Below are 24,959 nucleotides of genomic sequence, written 5' to 3' on the forward strand. Positions count from 1 at the left end.
CCAAATTTGACACTCTGAGGTTAGAGATTAAGCAAGATATGAGATCACTTTCACAAGAGCTTAGGCAATTCTCTAACAGAGTACAAGAACTTGAGCAACGAGTCTCAGATCTTGAAGATCTAACGGTCACATATACTACAAAATCTAAAATTAATGAAGCAACAATTGAAAAACTTCAGTTTAAAATTGAGGACTTAGAAAACCGCTCTAGACGGAATAATTTCAGAATTGTAGGAGTACCAGAAGAGAAGCAATATGATAACCTAAATAACTTTATTTCTGAAACACTAGTACAACTCCTCAAAATTCCAAGTGCATATCCCAAAATTATTATTGAAAGAGCTCACAGATTAGGGAGACCTGCCTCAGACAACACAGAGAAAGCTAGGCCAAGACCAATTATAGTCAAACTACTGAATTTCCAGGATAAAATTACCCTTTTTCAATATTACCGTAAAAATCAGCCCATTGTACTAGGGAACTCTAGTATTTTTATGTTCCAAGACTTCTCGGTTGAAACGGCAACTAAGAGAAGGGTGTTATCCCCAACATGTACTAAACTTATTAACATGGGCATACGGGCTACCCTGATCTATCCAGCAAGGCTCAAAGTATGGGACAAGGACGAAATATATTACGCTGAGACGGCTAAAGAGGCAAGTGAACTCTTAGCCAAATTAAAAATACCTGAATAATTAAAACACTCAAACAAAAAGTGAGACAGTTGATAATTGTTAAGAAATGGTTCAAAATCTTGGTTCTCTCCCCCGGGTGCCTAGGCTTCCCCCCAATCCCCACCCCCCCCTCTGCCAATTTAATTTTTTTTTTTTTTTTTTTTTTCTTCTTTCTCTTTTTTTTTTTTTTTGGGTTTCTGGTTTATCCCCTTATATTAAATTAAGAATATGACAAAGTTAGATAGTATTACATTTGTTTCGTGGAACATTGGAGGTCTCACATCCCCCATAAAAAGGACAGCAATTTTAAACCAGCTGAGGAAAATAAAGTCCGACATAGTATTCCTCCAGGAAACGCATTTAAAAATAGAAGAAACTAGGAAACTAAAGAAATCCTGGGTAAAGGAGGTACTGGCCACTCCAAGTTTAAATAGGAAGAGAGGCGTAGCCATACTCCTCGGGAAAAAGATAATGACCAGTGGCTTAGAGATTCTCAATACACAGGTAGACCCAGAGGGGAGATTTATACTGTTAAAAATCAAGGTGGCGAAAACCATATACACATTATGTAACCTATACGCACCTAATGTGATAGACGCATCTTTTTGGGATTCCTTATTAAACAAAATTATGTTATTCCAGGAAGGCTTTTTGATATGCGGGGGTGATTTCAACATGGCCCCACAATATCCGCTAGACAGACTAAGATCAGCCGCCAATCAACTTAAAAATAAAAGAGATAATTTAGAAACCAAGATTTTTAAAAAAATTACACAGAACTTGGCAACAAAAGACATATGGAGAGTGCAGAATCCAGAGATAAGAAACTTTACATGCCTATCTAGGGCCCATAAATCATTTTCCAGAATTGACCTATTTTTAGTAGACACTAAGCTCCTTGAGCGGAAAATAAGGACAGAGATCTTACCTATCTCCCTATCGGACCATGCCCCCATTGTTCTTCAGTTTCAGGAACTTGATAAGAGATGTAAGCAAGTACGTTTTTTTTTTCCTAGGTATCTATCAAAAGATTTAAAATTTAAAAATTGGCTCAATCTCAAATTTAAAGAATATGCGGAGCATAATGTTGAGTATAGTAGGCATCCTATGATATTTTGGGAGGCAGCAAAGGCTGTTCTAAGGGGTGAAATAATATCCTACACAGCCAATCTCCAGAAAAAAATCAAAAGTAGAGAGAAAGAAGTGACTAGCTCATTAATTAACTCTTATAACCATTATCTCTTAGATAAAACAAGGATTAACTGGCTTAAATATATAAAAGCCAAAAATGAGAGAGATACGTATTTATCCTACCAGGCTTCGCAAAAAGAATTAAAACTTCAAGCCAGATTTTACAGATTTGGAAACAAAACAGGTAAGCTCCTGGCTAATTTAGTGAAAGGATCAAAAGGAGCAACCTTGATTGAGTCACTCCAACAGGAAGGCAAAACAATAACTAGGTCAGAGGAGATAGCAGACCTCTTGTTCATATATTTTCAGGAATTATACTCAGCCAAAAAATCGGACGAGACCCAATCTGCTCAATTCTGGAGACAGCTGACACCCCCTTCTTTAGGGAGGGATGAGTTAGAGATCCTAAACGCTCCTATTATGGAGCTGGAAATAGAGAAAGCCATTAATAAACTTGCATTGGACAAGGCACCCGGCCCAGACTCATTACCAAATGAATTTTATAAAATTCTTTCGCCATTGATAGTTCCAAATCTTTGTAATTTATATAATGCAATATACATAGACCAGCTTCCAATCCCCCCCTCTTTCTCGGCATCAAACACAATATTAATACCTAAACAGGGTAAAGACCCCACCTTGAAAGAGTCATACAGACCTATAGCTCTACTGAATATAGACTATAAGATTTTAACATCTATCTTAGCAAATAGACTACATTCTATCCTACCTATAATTATACACAAAGATCAAGCAGGTTTTCTTTACAAACGCAATTCATCAGCAAAGATAAGAGAAGCTCTATTGACGGTAGACTACTATAAGACAGAGGTGGATGGGGAGGGGGGGGAGGACATCTCTGACAAGGCAGTCATTTCTATAGATGCGGAAAAAGCATTTGACTCTGTTCATTATGATCATATAACAGAGTCTTTACTTAAATTTGGGTTTGAAGGTAAATTCTGTCAACTGATTAAAAATCTATACAACAAACCATCTACAAGACTGCTGGTTAACGGCTCCCTTACCCCAGAGATCATACTGGAGAGGGGGACCCGACAGGGATGTCCTCTTTCCCCCCTGCTTTTCGATATTTCTATAGAGCCCTTAGCTATGATGGTAAGACACCAATTAGAAGGCATAAAAATACGAAATAAGGAGCTTAAAATTGCATTATATGCAGACGACATTCTTCTCTACATAGCAAATATCAAAGACAACCTGCCAAAGTTAATATTGCTTATTAAACAATTTGGTTCTTTTTCAGGCTACAAAGTCAATACTTCAAAATCAGAACTGCTATGGCTGAGAAAAAATAAGAAATCACCATCAAACATACCCTTTAAGATAGTGTCAGAGGCCTTTAAATATCTAGGCGTCCTAATTCCATCTAATATAGACAAGCTTTATGAATTAAATATTCCCCCAATATTGCAGGATATTAAACAGAGGTTAACAAGTTGGCAAAGTCTCCCCTTGTCTATAACTGGTAGGATAGCCTTGTTCAAAATGGTACTATTGCCAAAACTGTTATATATCCTCCAAAATGTTCCAATAATTCTCAAAGGGAAAGACATTCGGCAGCTGAACGTGGCATTGAGAAGATACATCTGGCAGGGCAAAAAACCAAGAATTGCTTTTTGTAAATTACAACTACCAAGAAATCAAGGGGGGTTGGCACTGCCGGATGTACGTTTGTATAATATAGCTTACTCAGCACGCATTGTGGCAGATTGGATCTTTTCTAAAGATTATATAACAAATAATGATTTGGAGAACAACATATGCTACCCATTCCTTCCAGTAGCCTTAATACATTGTAAACCTAAATCAATACCACAGGAACTGAAATCATTTAAAACTATTTACAACCCTATACAAAGTTGGTGGAAATTGGGCAAGCTTCTATCAATAGATGGTAATGCATCTAAGTTTGTTCCATCTCGGGGTAACCCGAAATTTCCGGTTGGCCTAGACTCAGCCATATTCCAAAGATGGCATACGGTAGGATTGGATAGGGCTATTCAGTTTATAGATAGAGAGAATCAAGTGATTAAAACCTATGAATCACTCAGGCAGGAATTTGATATTCATAATAGAGAGTTCTTTGCCTACCTGCAAGCCAGACACTTTGTAACAGATCTCAGGAGGGAGGCAAACGGAAGATGGACGTGGGGGAAATTGGAGGGGTGGTTGGAAATGGTGAAAAATGGTCAGTGCTCCATCTCACCATGTTATTATATGTTAGCCTCCCTTAGGGGTACATCAAATCTTGAGAGACTCTCGGCTGATTGGAACAACTTAATACCAGAGAGCAATGTTGATGCCCAGCTGGTACAGGGCTCCTTTACAAGAATAGCTCAATCCACACTATCCTCAACCTGGAGGGAATCACAAGTTAAATTGCTATATAAGGCGTATTTTACCCCAGAGAAAGGTTTAAAATGTGGGAACAATAAATTCAATAAATGCCCAAAATGTTCACAACCCGCAGCGGATTTGGTCCACATGATATGGAGCTGCCCTAAGATGGGTCAATTCTGGAAAAAAGTAGAATATTGGTTAAAAAATAAAGTAAAGATTCCTCCATTTGAAATAACCCTGAGTTATTGTGTTTTCCTGAGAAATGTTAGAGAAAAATCACATCCCCAACATAAACTAATTAACATGACAGTGGTTGCAGCCAGATATTTGATCTTTAAGAAATGGAAATCGACTGCAACACCCACGATTACGGAGATCAAAAACTGTCTAAAAAAACAATGTATATTAGAACAGCTCGACACCAATATGAACGACGAAGGGGACATTAGAAAGTTTTTCGCAAAATGGTCCTTGTTTATTAAGAGCTTTTCGGCAGTGGAAATAGATTATATGATTTTCCCATTTAGAAATTCGGAACTGGTACTATTGGGGATATGGTAGATTTCATTGGGAGATATTCCCCCTTTTTCTTTTTTTTTTTTTTTTTTTTTTTTGGCGGGGGGGGAGGGACAGGGGGGAGCAAAATCAGGGAGCAAGTGATAAATATGACTTGTCTCCAAGATATGACATAGTATGACAAAACAAGGTAATTTAGGGTATATGTGGCATTTGAAAGTCTAAATTACATGATTATTTTGCGGAATAGAACAAATATTATGTCACTAGGTTTATTTCTTTTCGTTATGAATACCTTGAAGCTGGTGGGAAAATAGAAAACAGGAAAAAAAAATAAGGTTGAGACTACTTTTGTTCTTTTTGTTTTTTCTTTTTATTTCAGAGATGCAACAGAAACAATAACAGGTTTATTACGATCGTATATTGTGAATATCTTTGCTGTATTTATGTATTTTGTTCTTTGTAGTTTTTCTTTTTTTTTCTGTTCTGACGCACTACATTTTATGCTGTATTGTGAACTCAACCTTAATAAAAAAATATATATAAAAAAAAAAATTTGCATGCTCTTTCTAAATCACAAGAGAAAAAATTTGGGTTTCATGTCACTTTAAATCTACTGCATCCCTTGAAAAGATATATAATATGTGTGGGTGTGATTAAAGGGTTAAACTCCCCCCAAACGTTTGCCTTTTGAATTCAATGACAAATCTTTTATAAATAGGAATGTTACTTTTTGGTCTGGTGATTTTTTAGCAAGTATTTTATGTTATGATTAGCAAAAGAGCAGAAATACTATGTTTTCCACCTTTATCAAGGTGACCTTATTTATTTAGTCTATTGTGTATTTCATTTAAAAAGGAAAATAAAGTTGTATGAAAAATTACAGTCTATAGTGTAGTTCATGAATTTTACTTGTAAATGGAACAAAGTATATTTGTAAAGTGATATATAGATTTACAAAAAGGTCAGTAGGGATGGGCAAATGGAACAATCATTAAGTATAATATTTGCCAAATGTATAATAATCCTGTTTAACTGGAATTATAAGGGATATAAAACCCCACATTTTTATTTCATGAGTCAGATTGAGAGTACAATTAAAACAATAATTCCATACTTACTTCTACTACCAAATTGGCTTAATTCTCGTGGTATCCTTTGTAGTAGTCTTGTGTTGGCGGAGCTGCGCTATAATTACCTGTAGTGGGTTGAAGAGCAGCTGGAGCCACGCTATGTGGAGACTTATCTTAATTCGATATATACATCTATGATATCCATATTTGTAATAGGCTTTGCGTTTCAGTTTACTACTGTTCAATGAATATTCAATGTCAAAAATGAATTGCTTTCCAAACCCACCGTTATAACATGTAGTTTGAATAATGAATCGTACACGATAACCTGAGTTATTAATATGGTCGATTTGCCCCGTACTGCACATGTGCAAGCAATCCAACACGTCACCATATACATCAGCGTACTCTGAACAAGCAGACAGTCTGAATCGATACTGGGTAAAATATGTGACAGCGTTATATTATTATTATTATCAGGAATTTGTAGAGCGCCAACAGATTCTGCAGCGTTATAGAACAGGTAAGATCGTAACGATGCGCAGCGAGAACGACCCTTGCAATAAGCATAAAATATATATAATCAAATTAAAAATTAAGTAAAATATAAAAGAAACTTAGGACACATTACCTCTTATATGATGTCTATTTCAACACACAAGCTCAATGCAGCAAGTTTTGAAAGAATTGAATCAAAAGATTCTCAACAATAGCTTACTGATTAAGTTTGTGGGTTGAAACTAGACATCGAAATAACACCTATAAATTATCAGTGTAGATAAGATTTTTTAAGTGCATTAGACTGCTGATATCGTAAAAAAGACGTATCCTGTTTGACCTGGAATACCTATGCAATCGATAGTCTTTTTAAGAGCGCATGTGTTATGCCAGTAAATGCTTTGTGGTTCTGTGTATTCAAAGCGGCAATCTGCGCATGCGCAAAACACGGGTTTCAATTGCGCATGCACCGGGTGAAGCAACGATACCTTAATGATATGCACGAACAGGCTTTGTGATTGAGGTCAAGAATTTGCATTGCCAGCAACGTTAAAGTGGGTTTGGCTTCTATGACGTTTATTCCAGAATATGATATATGTTATAATTACAATAATAACGCTCGTTTTCAAATAAAAATGGGTGTTATGATTGTTAATTTATGTAGATTGGATTTATATAATTTTATTACATGGAAAAAAAAAAGTTTTGGAATCCTTTAATAGAAGTCCAAGCACAGCAATCAAGGAGCCGGCCTTGCTAATCCCAAGTCACTTAGCTTAACCCTTGACTCCTGCAGCAGCAGGCCTCCTTTTTCCAGCGCACCTGGTCCTCCTGTCACATCGGATAGTGCAGCCTCTAGTACACTCTACATCCAGGAATTCTTCTCTGCACTGCAACCCACTACAGGTTACGATAGCAAGGCCGACTGTGCCGAGTACAACTACACCTTTATTTAAAAGCAGCAGTTTTGCAAGAATGCTTGTGACAATGTTATACAGTGTGCAAACACTGCTGTCATCTATAGCTCAATAGGTATAACATTGTTAAAAGACGTATAGTGCTCCAGACACGTGCATGCTAAATACCTAGGTATGCCCTTCGACAAAGAATACTATGAGACTAAAACACATTTGATAATACAAGTAAATTGGAAAGGTTTTTTTTAATGTATGATCTGAATAAATAGAATATATCTGCCTACCCCCTGAATGATTAAATGTATCTCAGTATACAGAATTATAGCCTATTTGATGATTATCAGGTTAGCTAAAGATATGATGTCTGAGGAATAACCAAAAGAGAAGCCAAGGTTATGAAATGTCTTATGGTCATTGAATATTGTCCATATCTTTTTGGAAACAAGCAATGTCTTATGCCTGTGATTTGGTACGATTCCCCTTTTTATGTTGAAGAGTCATGGTTATTTTTTAAATATGGAATTAGATGCTTTGATTATTTCTAAAATCCATTCATGCATTTTCATCTCTTTTATTCTCAGTTTTGGTTATGGTCCTAGAATTCTGTAAATAAGATCATAAAAATCATGTTCTTCATAATCACAAACAGCAACTTGAAAGTGATTACATTGATCAAGGACTGTCCCTCTTATTACGGCTAAGTTTAAATTTGAACACAGCATTGGTTATCACCACCAGAGACTCATGTTGTTATGCAGGAGTAACTCATGAGACATGGGGAATTCTGTGGTCATATATTACACAGTATAGAATAATTATTGTTCATATAGAATCTTTTACAAAATGCCAGCAGCCACACGTACATATAAATTGCATATTGCAGCCAAGTCACTACTATTTATATATAGTAAGTAGCGGGGGGGGGGGGTTCTTGCAATAATCTGTCAAAGACATGTTTGTTTGTTTTTGGAGTAATTATAAAATATCTAAATCTATAAAAAGGAAACCAGAATGATTAGGTTTTAGAGCCATCAAAACATTGGACACTTATGATGTCATTCGTGTGCTTTGCATGGATATGGTGCAGTTTACAGGGCGGTTACCACATCTGTACAAAACTCTGGGAAAAACATAATGAAAAAGATGACCCATCTGAATTCACATGCGTAACAAGTTAAGTTATTTACATATACATTAACTACAGCAGGCATAAAGGAAATTGAAAACTACACCTACACATCTAAACAGATCAGAAAACCTGTTTCCATTACTAATTCTCAAAACAATCTTTTTTTATTTCTACTTCCTGATTAGTGAGTTTTGAGTGTGATGGGAGGCATCACATTCTTGGATTATAAGCAAAGCACTTTCTGTTTGTTAAAAGGTTAAATTTGAGACTGGCCCAAGTTCAAAATGATGATTAAGTGCAGGACCACACCCAAAAATGTCAAGGTGCAGCAGCAGTAAGGAATACCTGGCCAGGGTGTATACAAATTGATTAAATGGCTGCTGAGAGGTACAAAGGTATTTTATTGTGTTGATACTATCTCAAGAAAATTTCTCCAGAATGATAATCAATATCTTCCAGTGATAAACCCAATGTGACAATATGCAGAAATAGCAAGGTATCAATAGAACAAGGTATTCAGCACTGATATTAATGAGCACATAATACTCTACATTGATTGGATAATGCTTCTATCATTTATGCATCAAAACTATTTTATAATTATCAATAAATGATGATTATGGCTGAGTAGTCCAATCATGATAAACATAAGCCTTAAACAGTACTTTTTAAAAAAGTAACGTGCCTAAAGGTATTATATATATTTAATTAAGAATAGAGTAATGCAAACAAATTAGTAAATGAGTACTGTCCCATAAACCACAGAAGCATGGCAATAAAATGTTCAAGACCATCCCTTGTGGTTTTAAGAACTGTACTAATTTATCTGGATTACAAAACAGGGGATGACAAAAGTACAATGTATAATACATATGAGCAATACAATCTTTTGTTACTTTAAATGAACAAATATACAGTATACGACAAAAAGTTTGGAGCTTAAAGGGACAGTAAACCTTAAAAATAATGTTATATAATTCTGCACATAGTGCAGAATTATATAACATTATATTAGCCAAATATTATTTAAACGTAATTTCCCCTATTAATTTTTAAAAGAAAGCGCTGTTTCACAGACCGCTCTCTGCTCTCTGCTGAGCGGGTCTGTTATATTTCCTCAGCGCATCGGGCCAGCTGTATAGTCACAGCCTGGCCCGACCGCGCCATAAGACTAAGTGCAGCTCGCTCCTGTGACAGCGCTTTCTTTTAAAAATGAATAGGGGAAATTACGTTTAAATAATATTTGGCTAATATAATGTTATATAATTCTGCACTATGTGCAGAATTTTATAACATTATTTTAAAGGTTTACTGTCCCTTTAACATAAGATTTTATGAGCCATTGTTTTGTGGCTCCCAGGGTCATGCAGCTAGTCAGCATCAGATTCCATTCAGGGCCAGCAGTTTCCAAGCTGAACTTTATGTGTTTTATACCTTTGCCGGGTGGATAGTGATACAATTATGACCCTTTAACAAAAGATTGTTCAAAATGTTATGCTCCATCGTATCTATTTAAAGGGATTGTAAACACCTTTAACTTTTAATATAAAAGGTTTCAGGACTGGACTGGGATCAGAAATAGGCCCGGGCACTTAAAGGAGGAGCAGCTCAGTTTGACTTCTGTCAGTTAGGTAATCACAATAGACCAGATCTCTCGTTCTGCAGCACCTCTGCTTAACAGACAGAAAATGTACATTCTGCTTTACAAAACAGGCAGACTGCAACAGCTTTCCTATTGTTACCCATATTAAGGTGGGGCTTCTATATAGCAGCAAGGCCTACATAAGAGCTTGGCCTAATGGGCATTTGCCCTGTATGCCCTATGACGGGTCCGAGTCTGAAAGGTTTATTAATGTGTAGTAAAAGAACTTTGAAATATACTTTCTTTTTTTGCCCTCTTTTCATATAGTTTAGATCAGAACATAAAAAAGCAAGCTAATCCTGCTATATACACTATATGGCCAAAACTATGTGGACAGCCCTATTAACTATTGAATTCATGTGTTTCAGCCACACCTATTGCTAACAGATGCATACAATCCAGCACATAGCCATGGAATCTCCATAGCTAGACAAACATTGGCAGTACAAAGGGTCATATTGAAGAGCTCCGTGACTTAGTATGCCACCTTTGACACAAGCCAGTTGGTGAAATTTCTACCCTATTAGATGTGGCTTAAGTTTAAAGGGACAGTAAACAGTGTATTAAATTTGCACAGAATACATATAATACAGTGTGAATGTAATTTACACAGTGCATGCTCACTTCAATACATTGCACACAGTGTGCTGATGCTATGTTTAGGTTGAAGGCTTCCTGCAATACACCAGGCATGTGCAATAGCCCAGTGAATGTGCTGTATAAAATTCTAATGGTGTAATTAGTAACCTTCTGGTTGGCTAAACAGCTTGCCCCTATTTAGAATAAAAAAAATGCTGCAGCAGACAGGCAGATGAAGGGGCTGGTAATATATAAAGATGGCATATTAAAGGTATAATCTGGCATGTTTGATTATCATTTACATAGGTATCATTTGATTTTAACACAATTTGATCTGAGTGCAAATTTATTCCAACTTTACTGTCCCTTTAATTTTTACTTTACTGCACACTCACTTGTAACAAATACCCAAAGCTACTTGTATCCTTTATATCTTGTGTACACTACTGTTCTATATTCATCATGGATTGTTATGCATTTAAATATTTATAAAAAGTTTAGATTTAAATTGAAATTGGCAGGAAATCTATCATTACCACTGGCTAAAAAGGGACAATTTCTATAGCTTTATTATGGTATAGGTTCAACTTCAAACCTACAAAATTCTGACCAGGAAAAAAGTTACAAACAGCCTAAGAATATCCATTTGAAAAAACAGAAACAAAAAAAAATATTTAAAATACGTTGTTTCAGATAGAATGAATAAAAATACCCTTTAGCAATTGCAAAAAGCAGAGTCATTAGTATCACATGAAGTGTAAGATTGCAGACGCCATCAGGAAACACCAAAGTGTCTAGTCACACTGCCCCTTCCTTTACTCTTATACATAAGGTACAGAAGAGGTTTCATAATCCTGTCACTCACATCAACAATTTCACCTACAAATATGCTAAAAATCTTGCATTGAATAATAGAATATGTTTAAGAGTGAGCAGATTAACAGGTCATGGAATAAACACATATTTTCCTCAGTTTCTACCATGGATTTGCAGCATTGTGGATCTCATTTACATACCCTTACCCAGAATCCCCTGCTACAGTGGAAACACTCGGCTAGATTACGAGTTTTGCGTTATGAATGAAAAAGCAGCGTTATGGGTTATAACACTGCTTTTTCACTACCGCTGCTATAACTAGTCTTGTCAAAAACACTTTTTTGGCTGGAACGCAAATTAACACGCAATTTGCGTAAAGTCTTTTTTCAATGGGATTTCCATAGCGCCGATATTACAAGCTTTTTCTGGAAGGCCAAAAAGTGAGCGCTACAGCCTATACCGCAAGATTCGTAACGCAATCTAAAGTCAGTAGTTATGAGTTTCACGCTACAAAGCTATAGGATAAAACTCATAACTAAAGTGTTAAAAAGTACACTAACACCCATAAACTACCTATTAACCCCTAAACCGAGGTCCTCCCGCATCGTAAACACTAAAAGAAAATTATTAACCCCTAATCTGCCACTGCCGACATCGCCGCCACTATAATAAACATATTAACCCCATAAACCGCCACACTCCCGCATCACAAACACTAGTTAACACCTAATCTGCCGCCAATAACATCACCGCCACCTACCTACATTTATTAACCCCTAATCTGCCGCCCCAACATCGCTGCCACTATACTAAATTTATTAACCCCTAAACCTAAGTCTAACCCTAACACCCCCTAACTTAAATAATAATTAAAATAAATCTAAATAAAACCTACTATCATTACCTAAATAATTCCTATTTAAAACTAAATACTTACTTATAAAATAAACCCTAAACTAGCTACAATATAACTAATAGTTACATTGTATCTAGCTTAGGGTTTATTTTTATTTTACAGGCAAGTTTATATTTATTTTAACTAGGTAGACTAGTTAGTAAATAGTTATTAACTATTTACTAACTACCTAGCTAAAATAAATACAAATTTACCTGTAAAATAAAACCTAACCTGAGTTCCACTAACACCTAACCTTACACTACAATTAAATAAATTACCTAAATAAAATAAAATTACCTAAATTACAAAAAAAAACCCCAGTAAAACCCACCACCCACACAACCAACCCCCCAAATAAAATCCTAGCTAAAAAACCTAAGCTCCCCATTGCCCATTGCCCTGAAAAGGGCATTTGGATGGGCATGCCCTTAAAAGGGCATTTAGCTCTTTTTCAAGTGACCAAACCCTAATCTAAAAATAAAACCCACCCAATAAACCCTTAAAAAACCTAACACTAACCCCCGAAAATCCACTTACAGTTTTGAAGACCGTACATCCATCCTCAACAAAGCCGGGAGAAGTCTTCATCTAAGCGGCAAGAAGTCCTCAACGAAGCAGGGAGAAGTCTTCATCCAAGCCGGAAGAAGTGGTCCTCCAGATGGGCAGAAGTCTTCATCCAGATGGCATCTTCTATTTTCATCCATCCGGCACGGAGCGGGTCCATCTTCAAGACATCCGGCGCGGAGCATCCTCTTTAATCAAAGTCTTCTTCCAGAATGAAGGTTCCTTTAAGTGACGTCATCCAAGATGGCGTCCCTTGAATTCCGATTGTGTGATAGAATTCTATCAGCCAATCAGAATTAAAGGTGAAAAAATCCTATTGGCTGATGCAATCAGCCAATAGGATTGAGCTTCAATCCTATTGCTGAGCTAGCATTCTATTGGCTAATTGTAAAAGCCAATAGAATGTTAGCTCAATCCTATTGGCTGATTGCATCAGCCAATAGGATTTTTTCACCTTTAATTCCGATTTGCTGATAGAATTCTATCAGCCAATCGGAATTCAAGGGACGCCATCTTGGATGATGTCACTTAAAGGAACCTTCATTCTGGAAGAAGACTTCGATTGAAGAGGATGCCCCGCGCTGGATGTCTTGAAGATGGACCCACTTCATGCCGGATGGATGAAGATAGAAGATGCCGTCTGGATGACCACTTCTGCCGGCTTGGATGAAGACTTCTGCCGGCTTCGTTGAGCACTTCTCGCTGTTTGAATGAAGACTTCTCCCGGCTTCGTTGAGGATGGATTTCCGGTCTTCAAAACTGTAAGTGGATCTTCGGGGGTTAGTGTTAGGTTTTTTAAGGGTTTATTAGCTGGGTTTTATTTTTAGATTAGGGTTTGGGCACTTGAAAAAGAGCTAAATGCCCTTCCAAATGCCCTTTTCAGGTTTTTTTTTAGTTAGGATTTTATTTGGGGGGTTGGTTGTGTGGGTGGTGGGTTTTACTGTTGGGGGGTGTTTGTATTTTTTTTTTTTACAGGTAAAAGAGCTGATTTCTTGGGCCCTTTTAAGGGCTATTGGTAGTTTAGTTTAGGCTAAGGTTTTTTTTTATTTTGGGGAGGCTTTTTTATTTTGATAGGGCTATTAGATTAGGTGTAATGTCTTTTTTTATTTTGTGTAATTTAGTGTTTTGTTTTGTTTTAATTTAGGTAATTTTATTTTATTTAGGTAATTTATTTCATTGTACTGTCAGATTAGGTATTAGTGTAACTCAGGTTAGGTTTTATTTTACAGGTAAATTTGTATTTATTTTAGCTAGGTAGTTAGTAAATAGTTAATAACTATTTACTAACTAGTCTACCTAGATAAAAGAAATCCAAACTTGCATGTAAAATAAAAAAAAACCCTAAGCTAGCTACAATGTAACTATTAGTTAAGTAAGTTAGGTAAGTATTTAGTTTTAAATAGGAATTATTTAGGTAATGATAGTAGGTTTTATTTAGATTTATTTTAATTATATTTAAGTTAGGGGGCATTAGGGTTATGGTTAGACTTAGGTTTAGTGGTTAATAAACTTAGTATAGTGGCGGCAACGTTGGGGACAGCAGATTAGGGGTTAATAAATGTATGTAGGTGGCGGTGATGTTAGGGGCGCCAGATTAGGGGTTAATAATATTTAACTAGTGTTTGTGATGTGGGAGTGCGGCGGTTTAGGGGTTAATATGTTTATTATAGTGGTGGCGATGTCCGGAGTGGCAGATTAGGGGTTAATAAGTATAATGTAGGTGTCAGCGATGTTGGGGGCAGCAGATTAAGGGTTAATAAGTATAATGTAGGTGTCAGCGATGTCCGGAGCGGCAGATTAGGGGTTAATAAGTATAATGTAGGTGTCAGCGGCGGCAGTTCGGGGTTCATGTTAGGGTGTTAGGTGTAAACATAAATTTTCTTTCCCCATAGGAATCAATGGGGCTGCGTTACGGAGCTTTACGCTGCTTTTTGCAGGTGTTAGACTTTTTTCAGCCGGCTCTCCCCATTGATGTCTATGGGGAAATTGTGCACGAGCACGTAAAACCAGCTCACCGCAGCTTTCAGCAGCGCTGGTATTGGAGTGCGGTATGGAGCTCAAATTTGCTCTACGCTCACTTTTTGCCTAATAACGCCGGGTTTTTATAAACCTTTAATACCAGCACTGTAGGGAAGTGAGCGGTGACAATAACTTGCAAGTTAGTACTGCACCCCTCATAACGCAAAACTCGTAATCTAGCCGACTGTTTGCTAGATTTTCTGTGTAAAATTATGCAGATGTGCTACACAGTGATCTATTGTGTGTTACCATGGATTTAAGAACAGTAGTGAAATAGCAACAAATTTCACATGACTACACTGTATTGGTTATGGTTATTTAAAATAATTGCTCAGAATATAAATGATTACAGTTAGGATTTTCTACAATAAAAGAATAACTATATATAATACAACACAATATAATCACTTTAACAGTACATAAAACTGTTAATTAAGAACCAACACACACAACAATAAGACATCTCTCCGTAGCTTGACAGAGTGTAAAACAGGGTAATTTTTGTTTATATGCAAAACCATTTTGAACATGTACTGTATATTAAAAATCTAACTACAATAATTTATTGTAAGAATAGTAAGAAAATTATGTAGCAAACTGTTCACTTGTACATCATGCTTTAAAATAAGTATTTAGCATATATGACAATTTATAGAGATATTTACAAAGGATAATTTTAAAATAATGTGCCCAGAAAATTTTTAATAAGAAGTGCCCAAAGATTATAATTTTTAATACTACATGTAAAATACAAAATTAATTATTATTATTATTATTATCAGGTATTTGTAGAGCGCCAACAGGTTCTGCAGTGCTATGAATATGGGTGGTATATAAAAACGATTACAGGGATCAAATGGGTGAAGGGTCCTGCCGAGAGTTGCACTGTTGTAGTTGGCTCTTATGAAGGTGGACTACAAACAGCTGGGCTCATAGGCTTACATGCTATGGGGTTTAAGGGGATAGCAGTGTAGATAGGAAGGTTAGTGTAGGTTGTAAGCGTCCCTGAATAGTAGAGTCTTCATGGAGCACTTGAAGCTTTTAAAACTAGGGGAGATTCTTGTGGAGCGAGGCAGAGAGCTCCATAAGATGGGAGCCAGTCTTGAAAAATCTTGTAGACGGGAGTGTGAGGAGGTAACAAGAGAGGAGGAGAGTAAGAGATCATGAGCGGAGCGAAGGAGACGGGAGGGAAAGTATCTGGAGACAGGGTCTGAGATGTAGCCATGGAACTCTTTCAGAGATATAAAAGGGTAATAATAAGTAGTCTATTGTTCCAAAACTGCTCAGAAGGAACTTCAGACCATCACAGAATACAGATGGCTGTAAAACAGCAATCAGGTATAGATGTAAAATGAGCATACAGCTTTCAGAGGCTCGCAATTCCTATTCCTAATCTAAAATAAATCACTCACTATATCGAAATATATAAACAAAGTCCATAATCTATTTATTCGCCTTGTTTTTGAAATTTTTCTTACAATCAATCTTCTTGCTATACACATTAAATCTGGTATCTGCTAAATATGTAATACTAATACTTAATGTGTGTTATTACAAAATATGATCTGAGCACAACATAGTCTAAGAAACTGTTACCAGGTCAGTTGTTGAGATCTGGACTCAATGATCTTTATCTAATGTACATATTTTTTGAGGCATATATTATTGTCTCTTTATGATGCCATAAACTAATTTTTGCAACATACTAGTTTGTGTCACTGTGAGTTTATAATTAAAGAGGAAACCTACTTGCATGACAGGACACTCGTAGATCATTTTATTAAACTAAAAATATTAGTAAGAAGGTTGGGAGATATGAGAAATGTTTTTCAATTGTGTATTTCCATCCCACAAAAAATTAAAAAATAATAATCATACAGAAACAGCTAGTATGCAAGATATCATGTGTCCATGAATCACAAAATAAAAATAAAGGAGCACATCTCAGTGTCTTACCATTTTGTGGAAAGGTGATAATGCACAGAAGCAGGCATAATATCTTAGTCTTTAATGCTTCAGGAAGACGTTTGGTTCTGCTATTCCTGGCGTGTTGTTGGTCACAGAGCACCATCCTGAAAAACATTTTTTTTTAATTTAGGAAATATCTCAGTTGGGTGTTTGTCTCTAGCAGTATTTCAAATGTATCTAAACAAGCTCCTCATTACACCACATTTGTTAAATTGGTGGCTACAGCATTACAGTTAATTAGAGGCCATAATCCCTAAGCTAAAATCAATGGGAGTACATCATAGAAAGAGATATAGAGAGTTAAAGTGAAAATGTGAGTGAGAGGGATAAAAAGGGACTGTCAAAGAGAAATCACAGGACACTCATTTAATCTGTAATCTGCTTTACATAGAGTGTCTAGGTATGATTGTCACTACAACTAAAGCCCATTAAACCAAACCACAAGTGCTCACATCACTCCTATATCAATTCATTTTAACACTTTTGCATGGACAATTTATAAATCTTCTCTCCTTGCTAAGCGTCCCCCTAATATTTTAGATAGCTTGAAACCCTTCATCCTTATTTTAAAGTGCTTTTAATGTCTTGAGTGTTGGGTGCCAATTACAGAGTGTAGCCAGACATGGATTGTAGGCAGCCTTAATACATGGCACATATTTACCAGTAAGCATCCTGGTAAAATCAAAGATCAGCACATGAAGGGTGCACATGGTGCCATTCTGGTTCACATTCATGGTGCAAATGGTGCCATTGTCAATGTTAAAAGAAGTCTAATGCAGCTTTCATCACCTCATTTGTTCCTCTACAAACTGTCTTAAAAAGTATGCAGAGAGAGTATAGATTTATTTTTTATTTTTTTGGGGTTTTATTTAGGAATGTGAGCTGAATAAAAATATACTTATAAACTTTTGTAGCTCTGGATCAAATTATTTGAAGGAAGTTGGAAACCATGTTGAACAAGGAAGTATAACTTTTATTACATTTAGCTTGCTTAACTTGGACTACATTTCTGAATGGTACCCAACCAGTAAACCTTAAAAGCCTTTTTTTTGTAGAACATCAAATGCGAAATACCAGCAAAAACATATCACCATTAGAAAGTAAAATGAGGAAAAGGTAAATCAGAAGATATAAAGCTTTTCTTAGCTGGCTCATAAGTTTTACATAATTTTGCCCAACCCTGCTCTATATTAAAGTGATACTGAACACATTGTTTTTTGTTGTTTTATTTTTAAATTGTGTATTGTCCCACAATCACTTATGAGCCCAAAAGGCAAAATCTGTTTTTGCCTCTGTACTGAGTTGGCACAATGTTTACACAAAAACAAGAGATATTTGCTGTTCTTTTAAAATGTCAAAAAGTCTTACAAATAAATATGAAAAAAATTCTAAAAATGCTTTAGCAAAAGAAAAATGTTATCTGTGCACAAACCTACATTTTTGGGAGGCTACAAAGATAAAACGACCCTTTGTGTGTCAAGTCAAGAAACTGGCTACACAGTTTTTACAGGATAGGCCCTTGAATGTTTTGAGAAGGCACTTAAAATAAATGCCTTTATTTAAAGGGATACTCAAGTCAAAATAAACTTTTATGATTCAGAAAGAGCATGCCATTTTAAAACACTTTCCAATTTACTTCAAATATCAAAGTGTGCTAATTTTTTTATATTCACACTTTCTGTGGAACAAAATCCTACTGAGCATGTGCACAAGCTCACAGTGTTTACATATACTAGTCTGTGATTGGCTGATGTCTGTCACAAGATACAAGGGGTGGAAAGAATAAGGTGTTAAATCATTGTCTTATTCTGCACTTAGTGGTCCTTTTAAGGGAAAGTGTACTGTAAATTTTTTTACTTGTTATACCAGCTGTAGAGTTTTAAAATAATAATTTCCCATATATTTCAGTTTATTTGTGCATATGAAATAGCATTTCTGCTAATCAAAACCACAACCCAGGGAGAAAATATCTCATTATCTTATCTGTCTAATTATTTGCACAAAGCCCTCCGTATCTTTTTTTATTACTGTTTACACAAAGGCCGGTACTTAGAGGGAACAATGGAAAATGAACATTTTAGTACAGTTCTGTCACAGACACCCAATGGGAGCATTCTTTTATCTAAACCTTCTTGTTAATATGTTTTTTTTTGTAACCAGAAATGTTTATTATAGGTTATGATACAATAAACAAAGTTGGCTATTTCAAATGAAAAAAATGGTGAAGGAGCTATTTTTAAATAATTTCATACACTCCAGTAGGTAAAATAGATATTTGGGAACACATTAAAGGGGAGAACATATTAACATACACTGTTCCTTTAAGGAACTTCAATGATAAATAGTTCAGACAAGAGTATTTGCATAACACAAGTGATATGTTATTTGAAAGGATTTAATTTGTCATACAATCCTAATAAATAGCAGTACTGTGCATTTTTGAGAAGTCTACTGATATTGCCTATGAGTGACAGCTTGTGATAAATGTAATCCTCTTCAGTACTGGAATATGTTTTGCTGTTACTAATTATCCTAATATAACATCTGTGTAATAGAACAGAATCAATGTCAAAGAGGCTATGGGCAGTCTGCAAGTATCTCCCTAATTCAGGAACAAAGTCAAACCAATCAGCTTCCAAAGCCTACACAGAGAAAATGATAAATATGTGCAGGAATCCTAACTGTAATATGCAGACCTATCAAAGGTTGGTCGTGGTGTCCCTTCTTATTTTTATGTATACATAGTATGTATTAGCAATTAAGCACCCTATGCAAAACACAGAAATACAAAATAAGGGGTAGATAACAAGCTGAGCGCAACCTATAGCGCAGGGTGCAATATCCCGTCAGAACCCTGCACTAAAAATAGCACACAATCTTGTATTAAAAGTGAATGGTAAAAAGGTTACTAGTGAATATTAACCCCTTAGTGACCACAGCACTTTTCAATTTTCTTACCGTTTGGGACCAGGGCTATTTTTACATTTCTGTTTGTGTTTAGCTGCAATTTTTTTCTTACTCATTTACTGTACCCACACATATTATATACTGTTTTTTTCACCATTAAATAGAATTTCTAAAGATACCATTATTTTCATTATATCTTATAATTTACTATAAAAAATATATAAAATATGATGAAAAATGGAAAAAAACACACTTTTTCTAACTTTGACACCCAAAATCTGTTGCACATCTACAACCACCAAAAAACACCCATGCTAAAAAGTTTCTAAATTTTGTTCTGAGTTTAGACATACCCAAAGTTTACATGTTCTTTGCAAGTTATAGGGCAATAAGTACAAGTAACACTTTGCTATTTCCAAACCATTTTTCCCCCCAAATTAGCTATAGTTACATTGTAACACTGGTATCTGTCAGGAACAGGAATCCCTGAATAACCATTGACATGTATATATATATTTTAGTAGACAACCCAAAGTATTGATCTAGGCCCATTTTGGTATATTTCATGCCACCATTTCACAGCCAAATGTGATCAAATAGTTAATTTTTTCACAAACTTTTTCACAAACTTTAGGTTTCTCACTGAAATTATTTACAAACAGCTTGTGCACAAATGGTTGTAAATGCTTCTCTGGGATCTCTTTGTTCAGAAATAGCAGACATTTATAGCTTTGGCATTACTTTTTGGTAATTAGAAGGCCGCTAAATGCCGCTGGGTACAACACTTGTATTATGCCCAGCAGTCAAGGGGTTAATTACGTAGCTTGTAGGGTTAATTTTAGCTTTAGTGTAGTGTAGTAGACAATCCAAAGTATTGATCTAGGACCATTTGGTATATTTCATGCACCATTTCACAGCCAAATGTGATCAAATAGTTAATTTTTTCACAAACTATAGGTTTCTCACTGAAATTATTTACAAACAGCTTGTGCAATTATGGCACAAATGGTTGTAAATGCTTCTCTGGGATCTCCTTTGTTCAGAAATAGCAGACATATATGGCTTTTGCATTGCTTTTTGGTAATTAGAAGGCCGCTAAATGCCGCTGCCCAGCACACTTGTATTTATCCCCAGCAGTTAAGGGTTAATTAGGTAGCTTGTAGGGTTAATTTTAGCTTTAGTGTAGAGATCAGCCTCCCACATCCCACCCTCTGTTTCCTCCCTGACCCCCCCTCAAACAGCTCTCTTCCCTCCCCACCTCACAATTGTCACCGCCATCTTAAGTACTGGCAGAAAGTCTGCCAGTATAAAAATAAATGTGGTTTTTTTAATATAAATTGTAGGATCCCCCATTACCCTCCAAACCTCCCTGATCCCCCCAAAACAGCTTTCTAAACCCCCTTCGACCTATTGGCCGCCATCTTAGGTACTGGCAGCTTTCTGCCAGTAGCTATTTTACTAATAAATTTGCCCTTTTTTAAAAAAAAAAAATATATATACATATATATATATATAAACACCCTATTTTCTGTAGTGTAGCTTCCCCCTAAATAGACTACCCCCCTCCCCTCCCTCACCCTTCTTTGGCTTAACATTGATGACCATGCATGCACGCACACATGCACATGCTCCAAGCCCTGCCCCCTGCCTCCTTGCGCGCTCACGGACACTTGGTAACAGGATCTGGAACTCGATCACTGCAATACCTTGAACGTGGCTGGAAGCGATCACGATCTCTTCCACTGCTTTAAACCCCTGAGGACGTACACGTACAGGTACGTCCTTGGTCATTAAGTGACAGTTTTTGTAGGACGTACTCTGTACATCCTTGGTTGTTAAGGGGTTAATACAGACAACAGTTTTTAGCACACCCTATACTTTAAATGTTAGCACAGGGTCCACTTTTATCACTTGTATTGCAAATGGTGAGATAGCTGCGAAAAATATTGCACTTTTGGAGACCAAATGTAAAGTATTAACACTTAAATATATGCATAACAAAACACAAGTATAATATATTAAAATAAAGTATTTCACTCATATTTATAGAATATATTAAATACAAAATAAATGTTTACTAGTGAATACATTTTAACAGTGATTTAAAGGGATATGGTATACAGTATGACAAGGTCGGTGTTAAACCTGGAAGGGCTCAAAGGTATATATGAATGTGTGTATGTATAAATATATACACTCACCGGCCACTTTATTAGGTGCTCCTGTTCAATTGCTTCGTAACACAAATTACTAATCAGCCAATCACATGGCAGCAACTCAATGCATTTAGGCATCTAGGCATGGTACGACTTGCTGAAGTTCAAACCAAGCAGAATGGGGAAGAAAGGGGATTTAAGTGACTTTGAACTAGGCATGGTTGTTGGTGCCAGACGGGCTGGTCTGAGTATTTAAAAAACTGCTGATCTACTGGGATTTTCACACATATCCAGTGAGTGGCAGTTGTGTGGACAAAAATGCCTTGTTGATGTCAGAGGTCAGAGGAGAATGGGCAGAGAGGGTTGAGATGATAGAAAGGCATCAGTAACTCAAATAATCACTCGCTACAACCAACATATGCAAAATACCATCTCTGACCGCACAACATGTCGAACCTTGAAGCAGATGGGCTATAGCAGCAGAAGGCCACACCGGGTGCCACTCCTGTCAGCTAAGAACAGGAAACTGAGGCTACAATTTGCACAGGCTCACCAAACTTGGACAATAGAAGTTTGGAAAAAGGTTGCCTGGTCTGATGAGTCTCAATTTTGGCTGCGACATTTAGATAGTAGGGTCAGAATTTGGTATAAACAACATGAAAGCATGAATCCATCCTGCCTTGTATCAATGGTTCAGGCTGGTGGTGGTGGTGTAGTGTGGGGGATATTTTATTGGCACGCTTTGGGCCCCTTAGTACCAATTGAGCATCGTTAAAATGCCACCTCCTACCCAAGTATTGTTGCGGACCATGTCCATCCCTTTATGACTACAGTGTACCCATCTTCTGATGACTATTTCCAGCAGAATAATGCACCATGTCACAAAGCTCAAATCATCTCAAACTGGTTTCTTGAACATGACAATGAGTTCACTATACTCCAATGGCCTCTACAGTATCCAGATCTCAATAGATCCAATAGAGCATGTTTGGTATGTGGTGGAACGGGAGATTGACATCATGGATGTGCAGCCAACAAATCTACAGTAACTGTGTGATGCTATCATGTCAATATGGAGCAAAATCTCTGAGGATTGTTTCCAACACCTTGTTGAATCTATGCCTGAAGAAGTATATTATGTGAGGGATTCAGCATATCTGACATGCAGATGTTAGCACAATCTAGACTTTTGCTGGAACATTATATATTATTTTCAACTTGTAATATGAGTACAAAAATAAAAGCGTTATAGATTTAACTTGAGCAGTGTTAGTGCACAATAGCGCTAATATTTTTGTTCTTTGACTGTATTCTAGCCCTCAATAAAGACATTCCAGGCAACTGCAGCATACTTAAGTACACAATCTGAGCTCCAGTCTCTCTTGGGAGAGTGGCACAATTGTCAGGAATTTCACAGTAAAAAGAATCTAAATAATGAACACAGCGTATAATGCAATATTCTAATGAAACACTTTATGTAATTTTTATAACATTGTATTAATGCAATTTTAATGTGACTGCAAGGGAAACTAGAGGCAGAAGTGATTATAGATAATCCGGGTGTCATCTTTGTGCAAAACTCTTTTATTTTTATTTTTTAACAATTGGTCTATGGTGTTTCATTTTCGTGATTGGGAAACATCCCTCATATTGCTACACAATATATTAATTTTGTTACTATATTCACTATATGGCCAAAAGTATATGAACACCTGACCATCACACCTATATGAACTTGTTGGACATCCCATAAAAAAACCATGGGCATTAATATAGAGTTGTCAACCCCTTTTGCAGCTATAACAGAAGCAACTCTTCTGGGAAAGTTTTCTACAAGATTTTGAAATATGTCTGTTAGCAATTCAGCCAAAAGAGCATTTGTGAGGTTATGCACCGCTTGCAGCGGGTGTTCTAATTCATCCCAAAAGGTGTTCTATTTGGTTGAAGTCAGGGATTTGTCCATGCCACTTGAGTTCCTCCACACCAAACTCATGAAAACCATGTTTTCATGGACCCTGAAATGTGCACAGGGTCATAGTCATGCTGGAACAGAAAAGGGCCTTTCCCAAACTGTTAACACAAAAATGCAATCACCCAATTGTCTAAAATCCTAAAATCACCAAATAAAGTCCATCAAAGATGGTCCCTTTAGGACAAAGGCGCCCTCTAGAGGCTTCCGCCGATGGTTAAGGAGAGATACACCAGGATCAGCTCTTCTTGGAACAAAGTGGAGAAACTGCAAATATGAAAAAGGCGCTCCAATGGTGCAGAAGATCACAACAATTGTATCAATACATCACTCTACTACAGAATGATACTCACAAAAGCGGCGCACTATGTAGCAGTGCAAGTCAGGCAGGCTGGATAGATCAGAGCCCACCAGCTGGCTAACTCCAGATCATGGATATAGCAATGGTTGCTGCAAAATTAAATGCAAGGAGGGAGGTGGAATCACTGCCTGAGGAAAGAGTGCCATAAGCACTTTAAAAAGCGTTGCAGATTATACGTTTTTAATATATTTTTTGGTACCAATAAATAGTCCTCTATGCATAGGGGTTATTTTGGTGTTTATCCTAAACTGTGAGTGTTTTTTTTTTTAATTTCAACTGTGGATCTGGTACCTGTTGGCCTGAGTGAGCTAGCGGGCGGGCTCATATTAACCCAGCCTGCCTGACTTGCACTGCAATATAGTGCGCCACTTTTGTGAGTAAATTCTTTGGAGAGTCTCTGGGCATTTACTATATTTTGTAGTAATTTCATGCAGTATTGGAGTACCCTTCCCCCTCCCTCCTTGCATTTTATTTTGCAGCAACCATTGCTATATCCATGATCTGGAGTGAACCAGCTGGTGGGCTCTGATCTATCCAGCCTGCCTGACTAGCACTGCCACATAGTGCGCCGCTTTTGTGAGTATCATTCTGTAGAGTGATGTATTGATACAATTTCCAACAGTTGTTGTGATCTTCTGCACCATTGGAGCGCCTTTTTCTGTTTTTTCACAATTGTCTAAAATGTCTTTGTATTCTGTGGCATTATGACGACCCCTTC

At 36.6% G+C, this 24,959-nt stretch overlaps 1 protein-coding gene across 8 annotated transcripts in view; it reads right to left on the minus strand.

Annotated features, from left to right (window-relative positions):
- The window catches only part of ADGRG2 (adhesion G protein-coupled receptor G2), a 308,878-nt gene that overhangs the window by 264,369 nt on the left and 19,550 nt on the right, over nucleotides 1-24,959 (minus strand). For all 8 annotated transcript variants that reach the window (XM_053706390.1, XM_053706388.1, XM_053706386.1 and 5 more), the window contains exon 2: nucleotides 16,837-16,952. In XM_053706390.1, the coding sequence (XP_053562365.1) occupies nucleotides 16,837-16,951 (115 nt within the window). In that variant the 5' untranslated portion in view covers nucleotide 16,952. The remainder of the gene's footprint in view (nucleotides 1-16,836; nucleotides 16,953-24,959) is intronic.

The sequence above is a fragment of the Bombina bombina genome, chromosome 3, assembly GCF_027579735.1.
Source record: "Bombina bombina isolate aBomBom1 chromosome 3, aBomBom1.pri, whole genome shotgun sequence".
Classification (NCBI taxonomy): Eukaryota; Metazoa; Chordata; class Amphibia; order Anura; family Bombinatoridae; genus Bombina; species Bombina bombina.